The sequence below is a fragment of the Bos taurus genome, chromosome 7 (genome assembly GCF_002263795.3).
Source record: "Bos taurus isolate L1 Dominette 01449 registration number 42190680 breed Hereford chromosome 7, ARS-UCD2.0, whole genome shotgun sequence".
NCBI lineage: Eukaryota > Metazoa > Chordata > Mammalia > Artiodactyla > Bovidae > Bos > Bos taurus.
In genome coordinates, this window is record NC_037334.1 from 109,640 (window position 1) to 127,856 (window position 18,217).

Sequence of the window (18,217 nt, forward strand, 5' to 3'; positions counted from 1 at the left end):
AGGGAGATGACGGGCCTTTGCAGATATACGACCGGGCATGTGGGCACACATGGACAGGGAGTCTGGTCGTGAAAGCGGTTGTGTGGGTAGGTCCCTACTGCTGGCTCCGAGGATCTGACCTCCGGACACCCGCCCAGAGAAGGCACCTTGAAACCCAGGGAAACGTGTCCCTGACGCAGCATTCTAGGGACACCTGCAGGGCGTGCCGGGGGCTTGAAGCTGAGTCCCAGACGCGGGCTCTGCCCACCCCCACCCCCCCCTCCCCCGACCCCCCTCTCCCTCCCTCCCTCTGTCCCCAACTCCCCCCGCCTCCCTCCCTCTCCCGCTCTCCCACTCAGCCTTCCCCAACTCTCTCCCTGCGCCCCCCACCCACTCGGCCCCCTCCCACCTGGCACCTCCCACCCTCCCACCTTTGCACTCCCCGGTCTCCCGCTCCCCCTCCCTCTGCTGCCCCTGGCATAGGGAAGGAGTTCTCCTGTGTGGACTGCTGGAAAGACGGGACCAGAAGACAGAAGAGCCAGACACAAAGAACTTGTGCCGGGCACGGGGTTTCTTTCCCGGGCCCATGGAATGTTCCCTCTGAGGCAGCCCCTTGGTCACTGCCATGCAGGGAGGGCTTGAGGCTTCAGGGAGGGTGTCCCCGTTTGGGGCGGGGCCCAGCTTCCCAAAGGTCCAGCACTCGGGTTTGTCCCCAGGGTTGTCCGTAGACATCCCGTCTGTATTCTCTCCTCTTCCCACACAAAACAGCTCCCACCCACCCACCCACCCTCCCTCCCTTTCCCCGAGCTCCGTGGCCCCACATCCCAGGCAAGGAGACCTGAACGTGGCTAGGGGGAGAAGGTGGCCCCTTCCTTCCTCTCCCTCTAAGCCCCAGGGCCTGGGGAGCCTGGCAGCATGTCGAGGAGGGCCTGGTACTCGTCCTCACTGAGGGGTGTTTCCAGGGTGGCCTCAACTCCTTCTTCCCCCGCAGGGGACCCCGGGGAAGACCAGGGCGTGTCCTGGATGGCCGTGGCAGCCAAGATTTCCTCTAGGAGGCTGGGTGGCCCGGGGAGGGCTGGGTGGGGCCCTGCGACGACAGGAGAGGACCCCGGAGAAGGGCCCGGCGAGCCCGGGAGGCCCGCGGCAGCCAGGAGCTCGCCCGGGAGGGCGAGGTGTGCTCGTTCATCGGCAGAGGGCCCCAGGGAAGGCCCCGGCGTGTCCGGGGTGCCCGTGGCCGCCAAGAGCTCGTCTAGGAAGCTGGGTGCCCCTGGGAGGGCAGGGCCCACCCCTTCGTCGGCAGCGGCCCCCGGGGAAGGCGCCTGCGTGTCCGGGACGCCCGTGGCCGCCAAGAGCTCATCTAGGAGGCTCGTCGAGCTTGGAAGGCTGGGGGCCTGGGGCTGCGGCTCCAGCGGAGGGGCCGTGCCTTCGCCGGAGGGTGACTCCGGCCACCGCGGGATGTGTGTCTCCGGCTGCCCAGGCGGCAGGATGGCCCCTTGCCCAGGCAGCCCGGGGGCCGTGACGGCAGGGGAGCACGCGGCCCAGGGAGCTGCTCCCTGGGGAGGAGGCGGTGGCCTCCCACTTGGCTGGAGGGCCGCCGGGCTGGGCTGGACCACGAAGATCATCAACGGCTGGCCCACGCAGACCCCAGAGGCAGCCCCGGGCACCCAGAAAGTGGGGGCCCCAAAAGGAGCAGCTGCAGCCAAGGGTGGCATGCTCTCCTGTGGCTGAGAGGGGCGAAGGGGAGGAGAGGTGCTCTGGACAGCGGGTGGGGCCCTTCGGTCCTCTGGAGCAGGAGTCGTCGTCGTGGCTGGTGCGCCGCCTGGCCCCTGGGCCCGGCCGTTGCCGGGCCCGCTTGGGCTCCGCTGGGGGTGCCGAGCTCTTCGGTTTTGAAACCATATCTAGGGGAGCAAAAGGCAGACAGGCACATCAGAAGCCGTGGCCGTCCAGATCACCCACCGTGCTGGCGCCGCGGCGGCGCCCGTTCGACAGCCCGCCCGGCCGCCCGGCCTCTGGTCTGTCAGGCCCAGGGCGACTTCTGCAGGGCCATTTTCTGCAAACGAATCCCTTGGCCCTGGGAAATGAGGGGTGCCCGCACGGCCAGAAGCGGCCCAAAACCCTCCACTCAGGCCGCCGACTTTCGGCCCCTTCCCCCCCAAGCCCCAGCCCCAGCCCCAGCCTACGTGTATCCAGCTCCAGACGCTTGGCAGGGCTGAACCCTCCTTGCTCCTGGGCCACGTCCTGGGCCCGTGCGCTGGCTGGAGAACTTACCTGGATGCGAGGTTCTGGGATTCCCGTCTGACGGGCCAGTTCCTCCCTGGCGGCAATCCCCGGGAAGCGATCCCTCGTGAAGGCTTGCACGAGGATCCTGGTCTGAGAAGGAGAGATGACTGTCCTCTTTCTCCGGGCCTCTCTGGCCGAGTCTTCTACCAACGAAAGGAACACACCGAGAGGGGAGGACGTTAAGGCCCGTGGGGCGTTCACGGCACAGACACCCTAGAGGGTGTGGAGGGGAGGGAGAGGCCCACACCCCTGAATCACTACAGGGGGCTCTGCCGCCGGGGCAGGGCTCTAAGGAATACACCCACAGATGGATCGCGTGCCTGGGTCCCTGGTGGGCGCGTGCGTGTGCACGCACACTCCCCACACACGCATGTCCCTGGGTGTCTCTCTCCTCCTCCGGCCTTGCCGCCGAGTGCCCTGAAGCATGGTCCTCGGCCAAGGCTGCCCGGGCAGCCGGAGCCTAAGGTTCCCGACGGGGGCTGGGGAGGGGGTGCAAAGGGGGAACCCTGCGGCCCGCCCACGCCGACTGGGGGCGTCTTGCCCCGACCTGGGACACTGATGGGGGCAGCAACCACACAGCCCTGTTTCCTCCTCCTCCTCACCCCCCCTCCCCCCTCCCCCCTAACCCCCCACCCCCACCCCCGTGGTGTTTCTGGGCCTCCCGTGCTCATCCACCAGCAGAGAGTATTCTCTGGCAAGAGGGGGGAGGGTTCGGGACCCCCTCTGGGGGACTTGCCTTTGGAGAGAACGCTGGCTAATTTACCTTGAGAGGAAGACTGAGGTCGGGGAGGTGGCGACGGTGGCCTGGGCGTGGACGTTGGCCCCCCTTCCCCTTCTTGGCGCACGTGTTCAGACGGCGGCCGGCTCTGCTTTGACCGTCTTCTACGTTGGTTTTGAAACCAGACCTAGGGGCAAACAGAGAGAATTCCTTCTCAGGAGAAAGGCCGCCAGATGCTTTCAGCTGCCTTGGATCGGCATGGAGAGCCTTGAAAGGGAGAACGGGTGGAGAGGCGGGGGGCCTACCTGAACTCTGCTTTCGTCAATGCCGAGCTCTCGGGCCAGTCGTTCTCTGGTCGCTATCCCAGGGTAGGGGTTCTGTTGAAAGAGCGCTTGCAGGGCGTCCTTCTGGCTCGGCTTCAGAACGAGCCTCCTCCTTCGAGATCCTGTGGCGATGGGGCCTGTGGAAGAAGAGAAGAAAGGGAAGCGCCTCAGACCAGAGCACCTGGTGGAGGACTCGACGGAGGAGCCCAAGCATGCTCCCCGCCCAGGGCAGTTGCCCCTGTGCCTGAGCAGAGCCGGGAGCCCGGGGACGGGGTGTGCATTTGGAAGTCGCTTGGCTACAGCCCGACAGCCAGGCTGAGAGGCAAGGGGCGGTAGCCCCCACACCCACCCCCACCCAGGCCGGAATGCAAGAAACGCGAGCAAGCAGAAAGGAAACCAAACCCAGCCCCAAAACAAAGGCGGCAAAGAGTCCCCACCCCCCACCCCCCACCCCCACCCCCCCCAACGAAGACCACGACACTATCCCGCCGCATGTTTCCACCCGTCTGGTCGAGATGCCTGGGAAACGTCTGGATGGGGCTTCTCCCACATTTCCCTCCATCACGATGCCAACGGGAGGGGACCTGGCTTCTCCGGGCTAACACGAGCACGGGCCATATTTGCCGCCAGTAGCGGAAAAGGAAAGGGAAACGAAGCGAAGCCCAACCCTCAATGGCAGAAGGCACCAGGCCATTGTTGTGAGAAAGCCACTGAAGGAGGCCAAGCCCCAGAGCTCCCCGACTCCCATTCCGGCAGGAAGAGGAGGATAAAGGGCCCCATCCCAGCCCCCGCAACCCCCACCCCCCACCCCCACCCCCACCCCCTTCAAACAACACCGTCTTCCCAGAAAAGAGAAGGGAGAAGCCACGTGTGTGCCAAAGGAGCAAAACGAACAAACGATGCCCCTTTGGGCACAGCCGACTCCTGGGAACCGTGGCCCCAGCCGGCCGGTCCCTGCCGTTCTCGGTGGTGGGTGGACACGTTTGCCGTGAACCCGTGGCCGAGGCGACCCACGGATCCCCCGAGACGTGACCCGACCCCAGGGACCCGAGGGCGAACGTACCGCGTGAGGTGCTGGAGGAGCCGGACGAAGCCATGGTGGGAGAGCCGCACGGACGCTGCAGACTGCTGGCCTAGTGGGCCGGGACCCAGCCGCTCAGGACCTTGGAGAGCGGGAGGCGGCTCCGCCCCTATTTATGTAAATAGGGGTGGGTGCGTAGATGGAGGGGACGCCCCTGGCCTCTTTCGCAGGAGAGACCCTGGACAAGAATCCAGTGGAGCCAGTGGGCTTCCACGGGCCCGGCCCGTGCCCCAGACCCCCAAGGTCCACCGTTGGGCTGGGCGGGCAGTTCGGGGGCTTTGGTTTGTGGCCCTCCCACGCAGCGGGTGGGGTCAACCCCGGGCCCAGGGGCCGTCAGCAGTGCCCAGAGAGCTAACTGCCCGGGAATTCCCCTGGGGTCCCTTTGACGTGGCCGGCCACGCCCCCTTGCCCAGCCTGCCTTGCCTTCCAAGCCGCTCTGGGTTTTCCCGCCTTTTCACATTCCACACGTCCCTTGACCTCAATTGCCCCCGCCGGCTCCTGCGAGGCATGGCGGGACACCCGATGCTCTCTCCAATGCCTCCACCGAGATCCCTCGCTTTCCTTGCCTCCGTTCCCCGCGCCCCTCCCCAACTCCTCCGTGCCCTCTTGGCGTCCTTTCCCTGCAGCAGTCCCAGACCACCACCCCCAGGGCTTTGAGCCGCCTGGAGCTCAAGGCTCCGGCCAGAGATGTGAAGGGCCAGCGTCTCAAACAGCAGCTCATGCCATTTGGGGCTTCTTCATGTGGAGCCTGAGGCCCGCGTCTCCCCAGCCCACCCCCCAGCCCAAGTGCCCTGGAGATACCCGCGAAAGGGGACAGACAGTGTACAACCTACCCCCCTGCGCGCCCCCCCCCCCAACACACACACACACACACACACACACACACACACACACACACACACACACTGTTAGGGAGGAGGTTCCACTAAGCCAAGGAAGGAAGCATGGACGTTCTGGACACAACGGAGCCGTCACCCGTGCGCCAACAAGGTGACATGGAAAGAGCGTGTGCTTTCTCGAAGACATGGAGGGCGGCGAGGAGGAGGAGGAAATCAGGAGGCCGGAGCAGACAAAGGAGGAAGAAGGCGGTGTCAAGCACCGCGGGGGATGGACGATGAGAGGCACTTCTCTTTGCGCGGTGAACAGGGTGAAAAGAGTGAACTGAAAAGAAACGAACGAGCCACAGCAGCACACCACCACCGCACCCCACCCCCCCACCCCCCCCCCCGCCCCCAACTCCCCCTGCCCCCACCCCACCGTCTGGGCCGATGTATTCTTTGGCCAGCCGGGCTTCTAAACCCACCACGGGGCTTCACGTGAGAACAGGCAGGCGTTCGTATGTACTTCAAAACCATGGGGCCTGTGAAACTCAGGAACGGGTTTGCAAGTAAAGCACGTATGTCTGTCTGTATGTCTGCCGGTGACGGGAGGATGCTGGCGGCAGGGCGAGCTGAGTCACTGTACTGTGAGGGTCAGAGAGAGAGACAGGGAGATGACGGGCCTTTGCAGATATACGACCGGGCATGTGGGCACACATGGACAGGGAGTCTGGTCGTGAAAGCGGTTGTGTGGGTAGGTCCCTACTGCTGGCTCCGAGGATCTGACCTCCGGACACCCGCCCAGAGAAGGCACCTTGAAACCCAGGGAAACGTGTCCCTGACGCAGCATTCTAGGGACACCTGCAGGGCGTGCCGGGGGCTTGAAGCTGAGTCCCAGACGCGGGCTCTGCCCACCCCCACCCCCCCCTCCCCCGACCCCCCTCTCCCTCCCTCCCTCTGTCCCCAACTCCCCCCGCCTCCCTCCCTCTCCCGCTCTCCCACTCAGCCTTCCCCAACTCTCTCCCTGCGCCCCCCACCCACTCGGCCCCCTCCCACCTGGCACCTCCCACCCTCCCACCTTTGCACTCCCCGGTCTCCCGCTCCCCCTCCCTCTGCTGCCCCTGGCATAGGGAAGGAGTTCTCCTGTGTGGACTGCTGGAAAGACGGGACCAGAAGACAGAAGAGCCAGACACAAAGAACTTGTGCCGGGCACGGGGTTTCTTTCCCGGGCCCATGGAATGTTCCCTCTGAGGCAGCCCCTTGGTCACTGCCATGCAGGGAGGGCTTGAGGCTTCAGGGAGGGTGTCCCCGTTTGGGGCGGGGCCCAGCTTCCCAAAGGTCCAGCACTCGGGTTTGTCCCCAGGGTTGTCCGTAGACATCCCGTCTGTATTCTCTCCTCTTCCCACACAAAACAGCTCCCACCCACCCACCCACCCTCCCTCCCTTTCCCCGAGCTCCGTGGCCCCACATCCCAGGCAAGGAGACCTGAACGTGGCTAGGGGGAGAAGGTGGCCCCTTCCTTCCTCTCCCTCTAAGCCCCAGGGCCTGGGGAGCCTGGCAGCATGTCGAGGAGGGCCTGGTACTCGTCCTCACTGAGGGGTGTTTCCAGGGTGGCCTCAACTCCTTCTTCCCCCGCAGGGGACCCCGGGGAAGACCAGGGCGTGTCCTGGATGGCCGTGGCAGCCAAGATTTCCTCTAGGAGGCTGGGTGGCCCGGGGAGGGCTGGGTGGGGCCCTGCGACGACAGGAGAGGACCCCGGAGAAGGGCCCGGCGAGCCCGGGAGGCCCGCGGCAGCCAGGAGCTCGCCCGGGAGGGCGAGGTGTGCTCGTTCATCGGCAGAGGGCCCCAGGGAAGGCCCCGGCGTGTCCGGGGTGCCCGTGGCCGCCAAGAGCTCGTCTAGGAAGCTGGGTGCCCCTGGGAGGGCAGGGCCCACCCCTTCGTCGGCAGCGGCCCCCGGGGAAGGCGCCTGCGTGTCCGGGACGCCCGTGGCCGCCAAGAGCTCATCTAGGAGGCTCGTCGAGCTTGGAAGGCTGGGGGCCTGGGGCTGCGGCTCCAGCGGAGGGGCCGTGCCTTCGCCGGAGGGTGACTCCGGCCACCGCGGGATGTGTGTCTCCGGCTGCCCAGGCGGCAGGATGGCCCCTTGCCCAGGCAGCCCGGGGGCCGTGACGGCAGGGGAGCACGCGGCCCAGGGAGCTGCTCCCTGGGGAGGAGGCGGTGGCCTCCCACTTGGCTGGAGGGCCGCCGGGCTGGGCTGGACCACGAAGATCATCAACGGCTGGCCCACGCAGACCCCAGAGGCAGCCCCGGGCACCCAGAAAGTGGGGGCCCCAAAAGGAGCAGCTGCAGCCAAGGGTGGCATGCTCTCCTGTGGCTGAGAGGGGCGAAGGGGAGGAGAGGTGCTCTGGACAGCGGGTGGGGCCCTTCGGTCCTCTGGAGCAGGAGTCGTCGTCGTGGCTGGTGCGCCGCCTGGCCCCTGGGCCCGGCCGTTGCCGGGCCCGCTTGGGCTCCGCTGGGGGTGCCGAGCTCTTCGGTTTTGAAACCATATCTAGGGGAGCAAAAGGCAGACAGGCACATCAGAAGCCGTGGCCGTCCAGATCACCCACCGTGCTGGCGCCGCGGCGGCGCCCGTTCGACAGCCCGCCCGGCCGCCCGGCCTCTGGTCTGTCAGGCCCAGGGCGACTTCTGCAGGGCCATTTTCTGCAAACGAATCCCTTGGCCCTGGGAAATGAGGGGTGCCCGCACGGCCAGAAGCGGCCCAAAACCCTCCACTCAGGCCGCCGACTTTCGGCCCCTTCCCCCCCAAGCCCCAGCCCCAGCCCCAGCCTACGTGTATCCAGCTCCAGACGCTTGGCAGGGCTGAACCCTCCTTGCTCCTGGGCCACGTCCTGGGCCCGTGCGCTGGCTGGAGAACTTACCTGGATGCGAGGTTCTGGGATTCCCGTCTGACGGGCCAGTTCCTCCCTGGCGGCAATCCCCGGGAAGCGATCCCTCGTGAAGGCTTGCACGAGGATCCTGGTCTGAGAAGGAGAGATGACTGTCCTCTTTCTCCGGGCCTCTCTGGCCGAGTCTTCTACCAATGAAAGGAACACACCGAGAGGGGAGGACGTTAAGGCCCGTGGGGCGTTCACGGCACAGACACCCTAGAGGGTGTGGAGGGGAGGGAGAGGCCCACACCCCTGAATCACTACAGGTGGCTCTGCCGCCGGGGCAGGGCTCTAAGGAATACACCCACAGATGGATCGCGTGCCTGGGTCCCTGGTGGGCGCGTGCGTGTGCACGCACACTCCCCACACACGCATGTCCCTGGGTGTCTCTCTCCTCCTCCGGCCTTGCCGCCGAGTGCCCTGAAGCATGGTCCTCGGCCAAGGCTGCCCGGGCAGCCGGAGCCTAAGGTTCCCGACGGGGGCTGGGGAGGGGGTGCAAAGGGGGAACCCTGCGGCCCGCCCATGCCGACTGGGGGCGTCTTGCCCCGATCTGGGACACTGATGGGGGCAGCAACCACACAGCCCTGTTTCCTCCTCCTCCTCACCCCCCCTCCCCCTCCCCCTCCCCCCTAACCCCCCACCCCCACCCCCGTGGTGTTTCTGGGCCTCCCGTGCTCATCCACCAGCAGAGAGTATTCTCTGGCAAGAGGGGGGAGGGTTCGGGACCCCCTCTGGGGGACTTGCCTTTGGAGAGAACGCTGGCTAATTTACCTTGAGAGGAAGACTGAGGTCGGGGAGGTGGCGACGGTGGCCTGGGCGTGGACGTTGGCCCCCCTTCCCCTTCTTGGCGCACGTGTTCAGACGGCGGCCGGCTCTGCTTTGACCGATTTCTACGTTGGTTTTGAAACCAGACCTAGGGGCAAACAGAGAGAATTCCTTCTCAGGAGAAAGGCCGCCAGAGGCTTTCAGCTGCCTTGGATCGGCATGGAGAGCCTTGAAAGGGAGAACGGGTGGAGAGGCGGGGGGCCTACCTGAACTCTGCTTTCGTCAATGCCGAGCTCTCGGGCCAGTCGTTCTCTGGTCGCTATCCCAGGGTAGGGGTTCTGTTGAAAGAGCGCTTGCAGGGCGTCCTTCTGGCTCGGCTTCAGAACGAGCCTCCTCCTTCGAGATCCTGTGGCGATGGGGCCTGTGGAAGAAGAGAAGAAAGGGAAGCGCCTCAGACCAGAGCACCTGGTGGAGGACTCGACGGAGGAGCCCAAGCATGCTCCCCGCCCAGGGCAGTTGCCCCTGTGCCTGAGCAGAGCCGGGAGCCCGGGGACGGGGTGTGCATTTGGAAGTCGCTTGGCTACAGCCCGACAGCCAGGCTGAGAGGCAAGGGGCGGTAGCCCCCACACCCACCCCCACCCAGGCCGGAATGCAAGAAACGCGAGCAAGCAGAAAGGAAACCAAACCCAGCCCCAAAACAAAGGCGGCAAAGAGTCCCCACCCCCCACCCCCCACCCCCCCCAACGAAGACCACGACACTATCCCGCCGCATGTTTCCACCCGTCTGGTCGAGATGCCTGGGAAACGTCTGGATGGGGCTTCTCCCACATTTCCCTCCATCACGATGCCAACGGGAGGGGACCTGGCTTCTCCGGGCTAACACGAGCACGGGCCATATTTGCCGCCAGTAGCGGAAAAGGAAAGGGAAACGAAGCGAAGCCCAACCCTCAATGGCAGAAGGCACCAGGCCATTGTTGTGAGAAAGCCACTGAAGGAGGCCAAGCCCCAGAGCTCCCCGACTCCCATTCCGGCAGGAAGAGGAGGATAAAGGGCCCCATCCCAGCCCCCGCAACCCCCACCCCCCACCCCACCCCCACCCCCTTCAAACAACACCGTCTTCCCAGAAAAGAGAAGGGAGAAGCCACGTGTGTGCCAAAGGAGCAAAACGAACAAACGATGCCCCTTTGGGCACAGCCGACTCCTGGGAACCGTGGCCCCAGCCGGCCGGTCCCTGCCGTTCTCGGTGGTGGGTGGACACGTTTGCCGTGAACCCGTGGCCGAGGCGACCCACGGATCCCCCGAGACGTGACCCGACCCCAGGGACCCGAGGGCGAACGTACCGCGTGAGGTGCTGGAGGAGCCGGACGAAGCCATGGTGGGAGAGCCGCACGGACGCTGCAGACTGCTGGCCTAGTGGGCCGGGACCCAGCCGCTCAGGACCTTGGAGAGCGGGAGGCGGCTCCGCCCCTATTTATGTAAATAGGGGTGGGTGCGTAGATGGAGGGGACGCCCCTGGCCTCTTTCGCAGGAGAGACCCTGGACAAGAATCCAGTGGAGCCAGTGGGCTTCCACGGGCCCGGCCCGTGCCCCAGACCCCCAAGGTCCACCGTTGGGCTGGGCGGGCAGTTCGGGGGCTTTGGTTTGTGGCCCTCCCACGCAGCGGGTGGGGTCAACCCCGGGCCCAGGGGCCGTCAGCAGTGCCCAGAGAGCTAACTGCCCGGGAATTCCCCTGGGGTCCCTTTGACGTGGCCGGCCACGCCCCCTTGCCCAGCCTGCCTTGCCTTCCAAGCCGCTCTGGGTTTTCCCGCCTTTTCACATTCCACACGTCCCTTGACCTCAATTGCCCCCGCCGGCTCCTGCGAGGCATGGCGGGACACCCGATGCTCTCTCCAATGCCTCCACCGAGATCCCTCGCTTTCCTTGCCTCCGTTCCCCACGCCCCTCCCCAACTCCTCCGTGCCCTCTTGGCGTCCTTTCCCTGCAGCAGTCCCAGACCACCACCCCCAGGGCTTTGAGCCGCCTGGAGCTCAAGGCTCCGGCCAGAGATGTGAAGGGCCAGCGTCTCAAACAGCAGCTCATGCCATTTGGGGCTTCTTCATGTGGAGCCTGAGGCCCGCGTCTCCCCAGCCCACCCCCCAGCCCAAGTGCCCTGGAGATACCCGCGAAAGGGGACAGACAGTGTACAACCTACCCCCCGCGCCCCCCCCCAACACACACACACACACACACACACACACACACACACACACACACACTGTTAGGGAGGAGGTTCCACTAAGCCAAGGAAGGAAGCATGGACGTTCTGGACACAACGGAGCCGTCACCCGTGCGCCAACAAGGTGACATGGAAAGAGCGTGTGCTTTCTCGAAGACATGGAGGGCGGCGAGGAGGAGGAGGAAATCAGGAGGCCGGAGCAGACAAAGGAGGAAGAAGGCGGTGTCAAGCACCGCGGGGGATGGACGATGAGAGGCACTTCTCTTTGCGCGGTGAACAGGGTGAAAAGAGTGAACTGAAAAGATACGAATGAGCCACAGCAGCACACCACCCCCCTACTCCCCCCGCCCCCACCCCACCCCAGCCCCCACCCAACCGACTGGGCCGATGTATTCTTTGGCCACCCGGGCTTCTAAACCCACCACGAGGCTTCACGTGAGAACAGGCAGGCGTTCGTATGTACTTCAAAACCATGGGGCCTGTGAAACTCAGCAACGGGTTTGCAATAAGGCACTTATGTCTGTATGTCTGCGGTTTACGGGAGGATGCTGGTGGTAGTGCGAGCTGAGTCACTGTACTGTGAGGGTCAGAGAGAGAGACAGGGAGATGACGGGCCTTTGCAGATATACGACCGGGCATGTGGGCACACATGGACAGGGAGTCTGGTCATGAAAGCGGTTGTGTGGGTAGATCCCTACTGCTGGCTCCGAGGATCTGACCTCTGGATACCCGCCCAGACAAGGCACCCTGAACCCCCTGGAAACGTGTCCCTGAAGCAGCATTCTAGGGATACCTGCACGGTGTGCAGGGGGTTGAAGCTGAGTACCAGACGTGGGCTCTGCCCCCCCTCCCCCTACCCCGCTCTCCCCCCCTCTGTCCCCAACTCCCCCCGCCTCCCTCCCTCTCCCGCTCTCCCTGTCAGCCTTCCCCAACTCTCTCCCTTTGCCCCCACCCACTCGGCCCCCTCCCACCTTGCATCTCCCAACCTTCCACCTTTTCACTCCCTGGTCTCCCGCTCCCCCTCCCTCTGGGATGGAGGAAGCACAAGCTGGAATCAAGATTGCTGCAAGAAATATCAATAACCTCAGATATGCAGATGACATCACCCTTATGGCAGAAAGTGAAGAGGAACTAAAAAGCCTCTTGTTGGAAGTGAAAGACGAGAGTGAAAAAGTTGGCTTAAAGCTCAACATTCAGAAAACGAAGATCATGGCATCTGGTCACATCAGTTCATGGGAAATAGACGGGGAAACAGTGGGAACAGTGTCAGATGTTATTTTGGGGGGCTCCAAAATCACTGCAGATGGCGAGTGCAGCCATGAAATTAAAAGATGCTTACTCCTTGGAAGAAAACTTATGACCAACCTAGATAGCATATTCAAAGGCAGAGACATTGCTTTGCCAACAAAGGTCTGTCTAGTCAAGGCTATGGTTTTTCCTGTGGTCATGTATGGATGTGAGAGTTGGAGTCTGAAGAAAGCTGAGCGCCAAAGAATTGATGCTTTTGAACTGTGGTGTTGGAGAAGACTCTTGAGAGTCCCTTGGACTGCAAGGAGACCCAACCAGTCCATTCTGAAGGAGATCAGCCCTGGGATTTCTTTGGAAGGAATGATGCTAAAGCTGAAACTCCAGTACTTTGGCCAGCTAATGAGAAGAGTTGACTCATTGGAAAAGACTCTGATGCTAGGAGGGATTGGGGGCAGGAGGAGAAGGGGACGACAGAGGATGGGATGGCTGGATGGCATCACTGACTCCATGGACGTGAGTCTGAGGGAATTCCGGGAGTTGGTGATGGATAGGGAGACCTGGCGTGCTGTGATTCGTGGGGTCACAGAGTCGGACACGACTGAACTGAACTGAACACAGTCAAAGGCTTTGGCATAGTCAATAAAGCAGAAATAGATGTTTTTCTGGAACTCTTTTGCTTTTTTAATGATCCAGCTTATGCTGGCAATTTTACCTCTTGTTCCTCTCCCTTTTCTAAAACCAGCTTGAACATCTAGAAGTTCATGGTTCACGTATTGCTGAAGCCTGGCTTGGAGAATTTTGAGCACTTCTTTACTAGCGTGTGAGATGAGTGCAATTGTGTGGTAGTTTGAGCATTCTTTGGCATTGCCTTTCTTTGGGATTGGAATGAAAACTGACCTTTTCCAGTCCTTTGGCAAAAACATTAGATTCATTTTATTTATTCAAAAATTATAAAGAATAATCTAAAAAGTAGAACACAAGTTCAATAAGTACTTTGTCCTATCTTTCAGTCAGCAAGACTTATTTTAATATTTTTGCTGATAAATCTCATTATGTCAATGCATATAGCATAGTTGTGTAATGTATGTACACCATTAATGAAAGCTGGGGATGGTTCAGAATATTGTACATGTGGCATTTTGACAGGGAAAGACAAGAAAAACTTTCTCTTGTGAATTGCAATAGTTTTTGTTGTTGTTGTTGTTGTTTTGTATTCTGTAGAATGTTAAAAGCTAAGGAACAATGCTAACTCTTGGAAAATATAATAAAGTTGCTTTTTTTTTTTAAATTGTATCTGACTTTGGCCTGGCAAAGCAACAACAAGAAAGCAGTGGATTTAAAGTCTGTTGCAGGAACGATTCTGTATTCCTGGTAAGGACAATTATTTTATGGTTCTCAAACATCCTTCTTAACAGGTTTGGGCCTCATTTCTTTTTTTGTTGTGCAAAGGAAAGACATTTACCTCTAATAAGTTTTCTTCTATTAGCCAGGTAATACACATGTGTAGAATCATGCCATTATATATTTAAAATAACCAACTATTTTCCTTTACAGTAACTCTGCCACTCAATTACTTGTAATTGAAATGATCCTCAGCACATGATCCTCAGCACACAACAGGTGTACAAAACTTGTTGAATGAATCTGTGAATGAACTAGTAGACTCGTTTGCAACATGACACTTGGAACATTTAATTGCATCTATTTTATATGATACTTTTATTCTCTTTTCATCTCTAGATATTCAAGGTCAAGGAAAAGGTTTTTCAAGTCCTAATGCTTGCCCTAGCATCTGGCAAATAATAGTTTCAGAATAAATTGTATTATTTGAATGAACAAATGATGACATACTTAGACACATATTTACAAAGTTGGTAGCTTCTTGGGTAAATGAATGTTATTTTTATTAATTGAGACTCTTTAGCATGCTTTTAGGGTTCCTTTGAAATTCATTAATTATCATGAAGTGAGAATCTTCTTTTGCTGATCACGTATCATTTGTCTGAATCTGTCAAACAGATGTGATAGTCTGTAGATACAGCAGATTTCAGGGAAATATTCTGAAATCTCATTCATCAGGTCAAGCAATCAAGACACTTCCATCTTCCTTTTTAAATCTAATCTATTGCACAACAGAGCCCTGGGGATAGGGTTCAGAATAAATCTTCTCCAAGGAGGGTGGAAGTTGGAAATAACAGCCCTTTTTTACAAAGTCCTTTCATATCAGAATATGTCAAGCAGTATTTTTGAGGGGTGAATTTTCATTTATTTGGTTAGTGTTATTGAAACTAACTACATGAGAAGATGCAGAGATTGGTGGACCAGTCTACGATTGTATCTTGAAAACTGAAGGTTTATCTGTGCACTTAATTTCTTAATAATAAGGATATGACTCAACTATTACTTGTTGCTGGTAGAATAATATTCTTTTGTTCTACTTTTTACTCTTTTTCAGAAATAATAAAAACTTAATCACAAAAGTGTTAAGTAATCATATACTCCTGAACAGATTTGCTGATCAAAGTTACAGAACAAATGAAATGCAAACTAAAAGTAAGCAGATTTATTCCCAAGACCGTGAATTCATATGTTTAGAATTGTTAATATGATAATTTTGTGTGTATGTTGAAGTGGGGGTGGGGGAGCAAGGCTATCTGTACAGTATATAAGAAGAAATCTAAAACATGATCATTATTTTGTCTTATTAGCCCAAAGATGGTTCACATTTCCTTTTAACTTTTAAATTAACTATATAGTTAGGAAAGCTGAACCTCCTAATATGGTTAAGCTATGGTTTCATTTAAGACTATCACAAATATATGAACATAAAGCTCTTTTTCTTTTAAATTGCTTTAAAATTTTTACTTCTACTCCCTTATCCCATTTTCCTCTCTCCTGGTTGTTAGAAATGCCCCTTGTTTGATAGGTTTTACAATAAACTTAGGCTCACAAGACATTTTTCTTAGTTTTTTATGTCTTCAAACTGAGCGCAGAGTCAAAAGGACTCAGTTCTAAATCACATTCCATTACTTTCTTACTTTGGGTTTTTCCAAAAGACAACGATCTAAGTGAAAAAGTTTATTTAGCAGGTGGTCCCATGAAATACTAGGGGGCTGGGGAGGGAATGAGACAGAGAAGAGAAAATAGCCAGTAAGGAAGTATTAATAATCAGATGTGTATATTATGATCTGGGATATATATATAATATTTCAGAGTGGTCCTATATGCCAAATTAAAGGTAGGAATATTTTTTTTCTTTTCCCAGCCACAAGTGGTAGAGGACTATTCCACTGACCTTTAGACACTCCTAGCCTCCTGGGGTGGGGGCTGGGAGGAAGCCCCCAGGTAGAGAGTCATGTGTGATGTTAAAGATACGCACTGGAAATGTCTGTATAAACTCTTACATTTTTATTGTTTCAAATTTAAGATTGTCACTAATACATCATTTCACAAGTCCAGCTACTTTTTAATTTTAATATATCCTTCTCTTCAGGTTTTCTCTGAGTTTGTGAATTGGACAAAAGTAAAACCAATATCTTTCACAGTCTCTGCCTTGATACTTGCACCTTCATGCCTACTCCCCTCCACATTCTGTAGTTGTTGTTTTTGTTCAGTTGCCAAGTCATATCTCATTCTTTGTGACTCCATGGACTGCAACACACCAGGCTTCCCTGTCCCTCACCATATCCTAGAGTCTTCCCAAGTTTCGTGTCCATTGCATCAGTGATGCCATCCAACCATCTTATCCTCTGTCATCCCCTTCTCTTCCCGCCTTCACTCTTTCCCAGCATCAGGGGCTTTTCCAGTCAGTTCTTCACACCAGGTGGTCAAAGTATTGGAGTTTCAGCTTCAACATCAGTCCTTCCAATGAACATTCAGGACTGATTTTCTTTAGGATGGAGTGGTTGGCTCTCCTTGCAATCCAAGGGACTCTCAAGAGTCTTCTGCAACACCACAATTTAAAAGCATCAATTCTTCGGTGCTCAGCTTTCTTTATAGTCCAAAGCTCACATCCATACATGACTACTGAAAATACCATAGTCTTGACTAGATGGACTTTTGTTGGCAAAGAAATGTCTCTGCTTTTTAATGTGCTGTCTCGGTTGATCATAACTTTTCTTCCAAGGAGCAAACGTCTTTTAATTTTATGGCTTCAGTCACCATCCAAAGTGATTTTGGAGCCCCCCAAAATAAAGTCTGTCATTGTTTCACTATCTATTTGCCATGAAGTGATGGGGCCAGATGCCATGATCTTAGTTTTCTGAGCTTTAAGCCAACTTTTTTTACTCTCCTCCTTCACTTTCATAAAGAAACTCTTCAGTTCTTTCTTTTCTGCCATAAGGATGGTGTTATTTGCATATCTGAGGTTATTGATATTTCTCCCAGAAATCTTGATTCCAGCTTGTGCTTTAGCCAGCCCAGCGTTTCTCATGATGTACTCTGCATAGAAGTTGAATAAGCAGGGTGACAATATGCAACCTTGACGTACTCCTTTTCCTATTTGGAACCTGTCTGTTGTTCCATATCCAGTTTTAACTGTTGCTTCCTGAGCTGCATACAGATTTCTCAAGAGACAGGTCAGGTGGTCTGGTATTCCCATCTCTTGAAGAATTTTCTACAGTTTGTGGTGATCCAATGAGTAGTCAAGGTTGATTTCCTTTAAGACTGACTGGTTTGATGTCATTGCTCTCCAAGGGACTCTCAAGAGTCTTCTCCAGCACCACAGTTCAAAAGAATCAATTCTTTGTTGCTCTGGCTTCTTTATGGTCCAGCTCTCACAACTGTAGTGACTACTGGGAAGACCATAGCTTTGATTTACAGACCTTTGCCGGCAAGGTGATGTTTTTGCTTTTTAACATGCTGTGTAGGTTTGTCTAGGCTTTCCTGCCAAGAAGCAGTCATCTTCTAATTCCATGGCCACAGTCTTCCTTTCCCAAGAAGAGGAAATCTGTCACTGCTTACACCTTCTCTCCTTCTATTTTCCATGAAGTGATGGGACTGGATGCCATGATCTTTGTTTTTTGAATATTTAGTTTTAAGCAGGCGTTTTCACTCTCCTTCTTCACCCTCATCAAGAGGTTCTTTAGTTCCTCTTCACTTTCTGCCATTAGAGTGGTGCCATTTGCACATCTGAAGTTGTTGATAGTCTGTAATCTCTGTGTAATTTTTATAAACTCCTCTAAGCCAATTAATTTAATCTGGAATGCCTCATTCAAGCTCCCCTGAGTTTAATGAGCTTGATCTTCCCATATCAGTTTGCTGTTTCTTTTTGCCTTTGTTTCCTCAGGTATTAACTTATTTAATAGAAGAAAGTTCTTTCTCAATGTTTACAGAAAGTGCCTCAGAGCATTCTTTATTGTGAATCTCAGCTGCTAGATAAGTGATTGTGGGCACTAGATTGATTGTGATGGAACAGAAGTTTCATAAAACTTATTTATCTGATTTGATTCATTATTAGGCAGGTCTTTATTATCCTTTTCATGGAAAATACTCTCGAAATATAATCTTTGGTTCTGTTTTTTATCTCTATGTTTTACTCCAATTCCAGAGTCTAAAACTGTATAATTCCTTCAACTTCATTTTCAGAGGAGATTTAATTTTTTAATATAAATTTATTTATTTTAATTGGAGACTAATTACTTTACAATATTGTATTGGTTTTGTCATACATCAACATGAATCCACCATGGGTGTACACGGGTTGAGTTTGAAACTCTGAGAAACATTTTAGGCTACTTCATGTGTGGGTGTATGCTAAATTGCTTCAGTCATATCTGACTCTTTGTGACCTTATGGACTGTAGCCCGCCAGGCTCCTCTGTCAATGGGATTCTCTAGGCAAGAATAAGGGAATGGGTTGTCATGCC

At 56.2% G+C, this 18,217-nt stretch overlaps 1 protein-coding gene across 1 annotated transcript; it reads right to left on the reverse strand.

Annotated features, from left to right (window-relative positions):
* Positions 1-6,723: 6,723 nt before the first annotated feature.
* LOC101907627 (uncharacterized) lies at positions 6,724-10,262 on the reverse strand. The gene is made up of 5 exons (XM_024994722.2): positions 10,098-10,262; positions 9,090-9,646; positions 8,895-9,036; positions 8,482-8,586; positions 6,724-8,339 (listed from the first exon to the last, which is right to left on the reverse strand). Exons 1-5 carry the CDS (start codon positions 10,260-10,262, stop codon positions 7,773-7,775), a joined length of 1,536 nt encoding a protein of 511 aa, XP_024850490.1. The 3' UTR covers positions 6,724-7,772.
* Positions 10,263-18,217: the final 7,955 nt, after the last annotated feature.

Bases quoted from the DNA above. Each gene is read 5' to 3' on its own strand.
- LOC101907627 (XM_024994722.2), bottom strand. From the start codon at position 10,262: ATGGCTTCGTCCGGCTCCTCCAGCACCTCACGCGGTACGTTCGCCCTC. The intron at 9,037-9,089 runs AAAGCCTCTGGC...GTTTGCCCCTAG, and splicing joins ATGCCGATCCAAGGCAGCTG to GTCTGGTTTCAAAACCAACG. The intron at 8,340-8,481 runs GTGCGTGCACAC...CACACCCTCTAG, and splicing joins GACATGCGTGTGTGGGGAGT to GGTGTCTGTGCCGTGAACGC.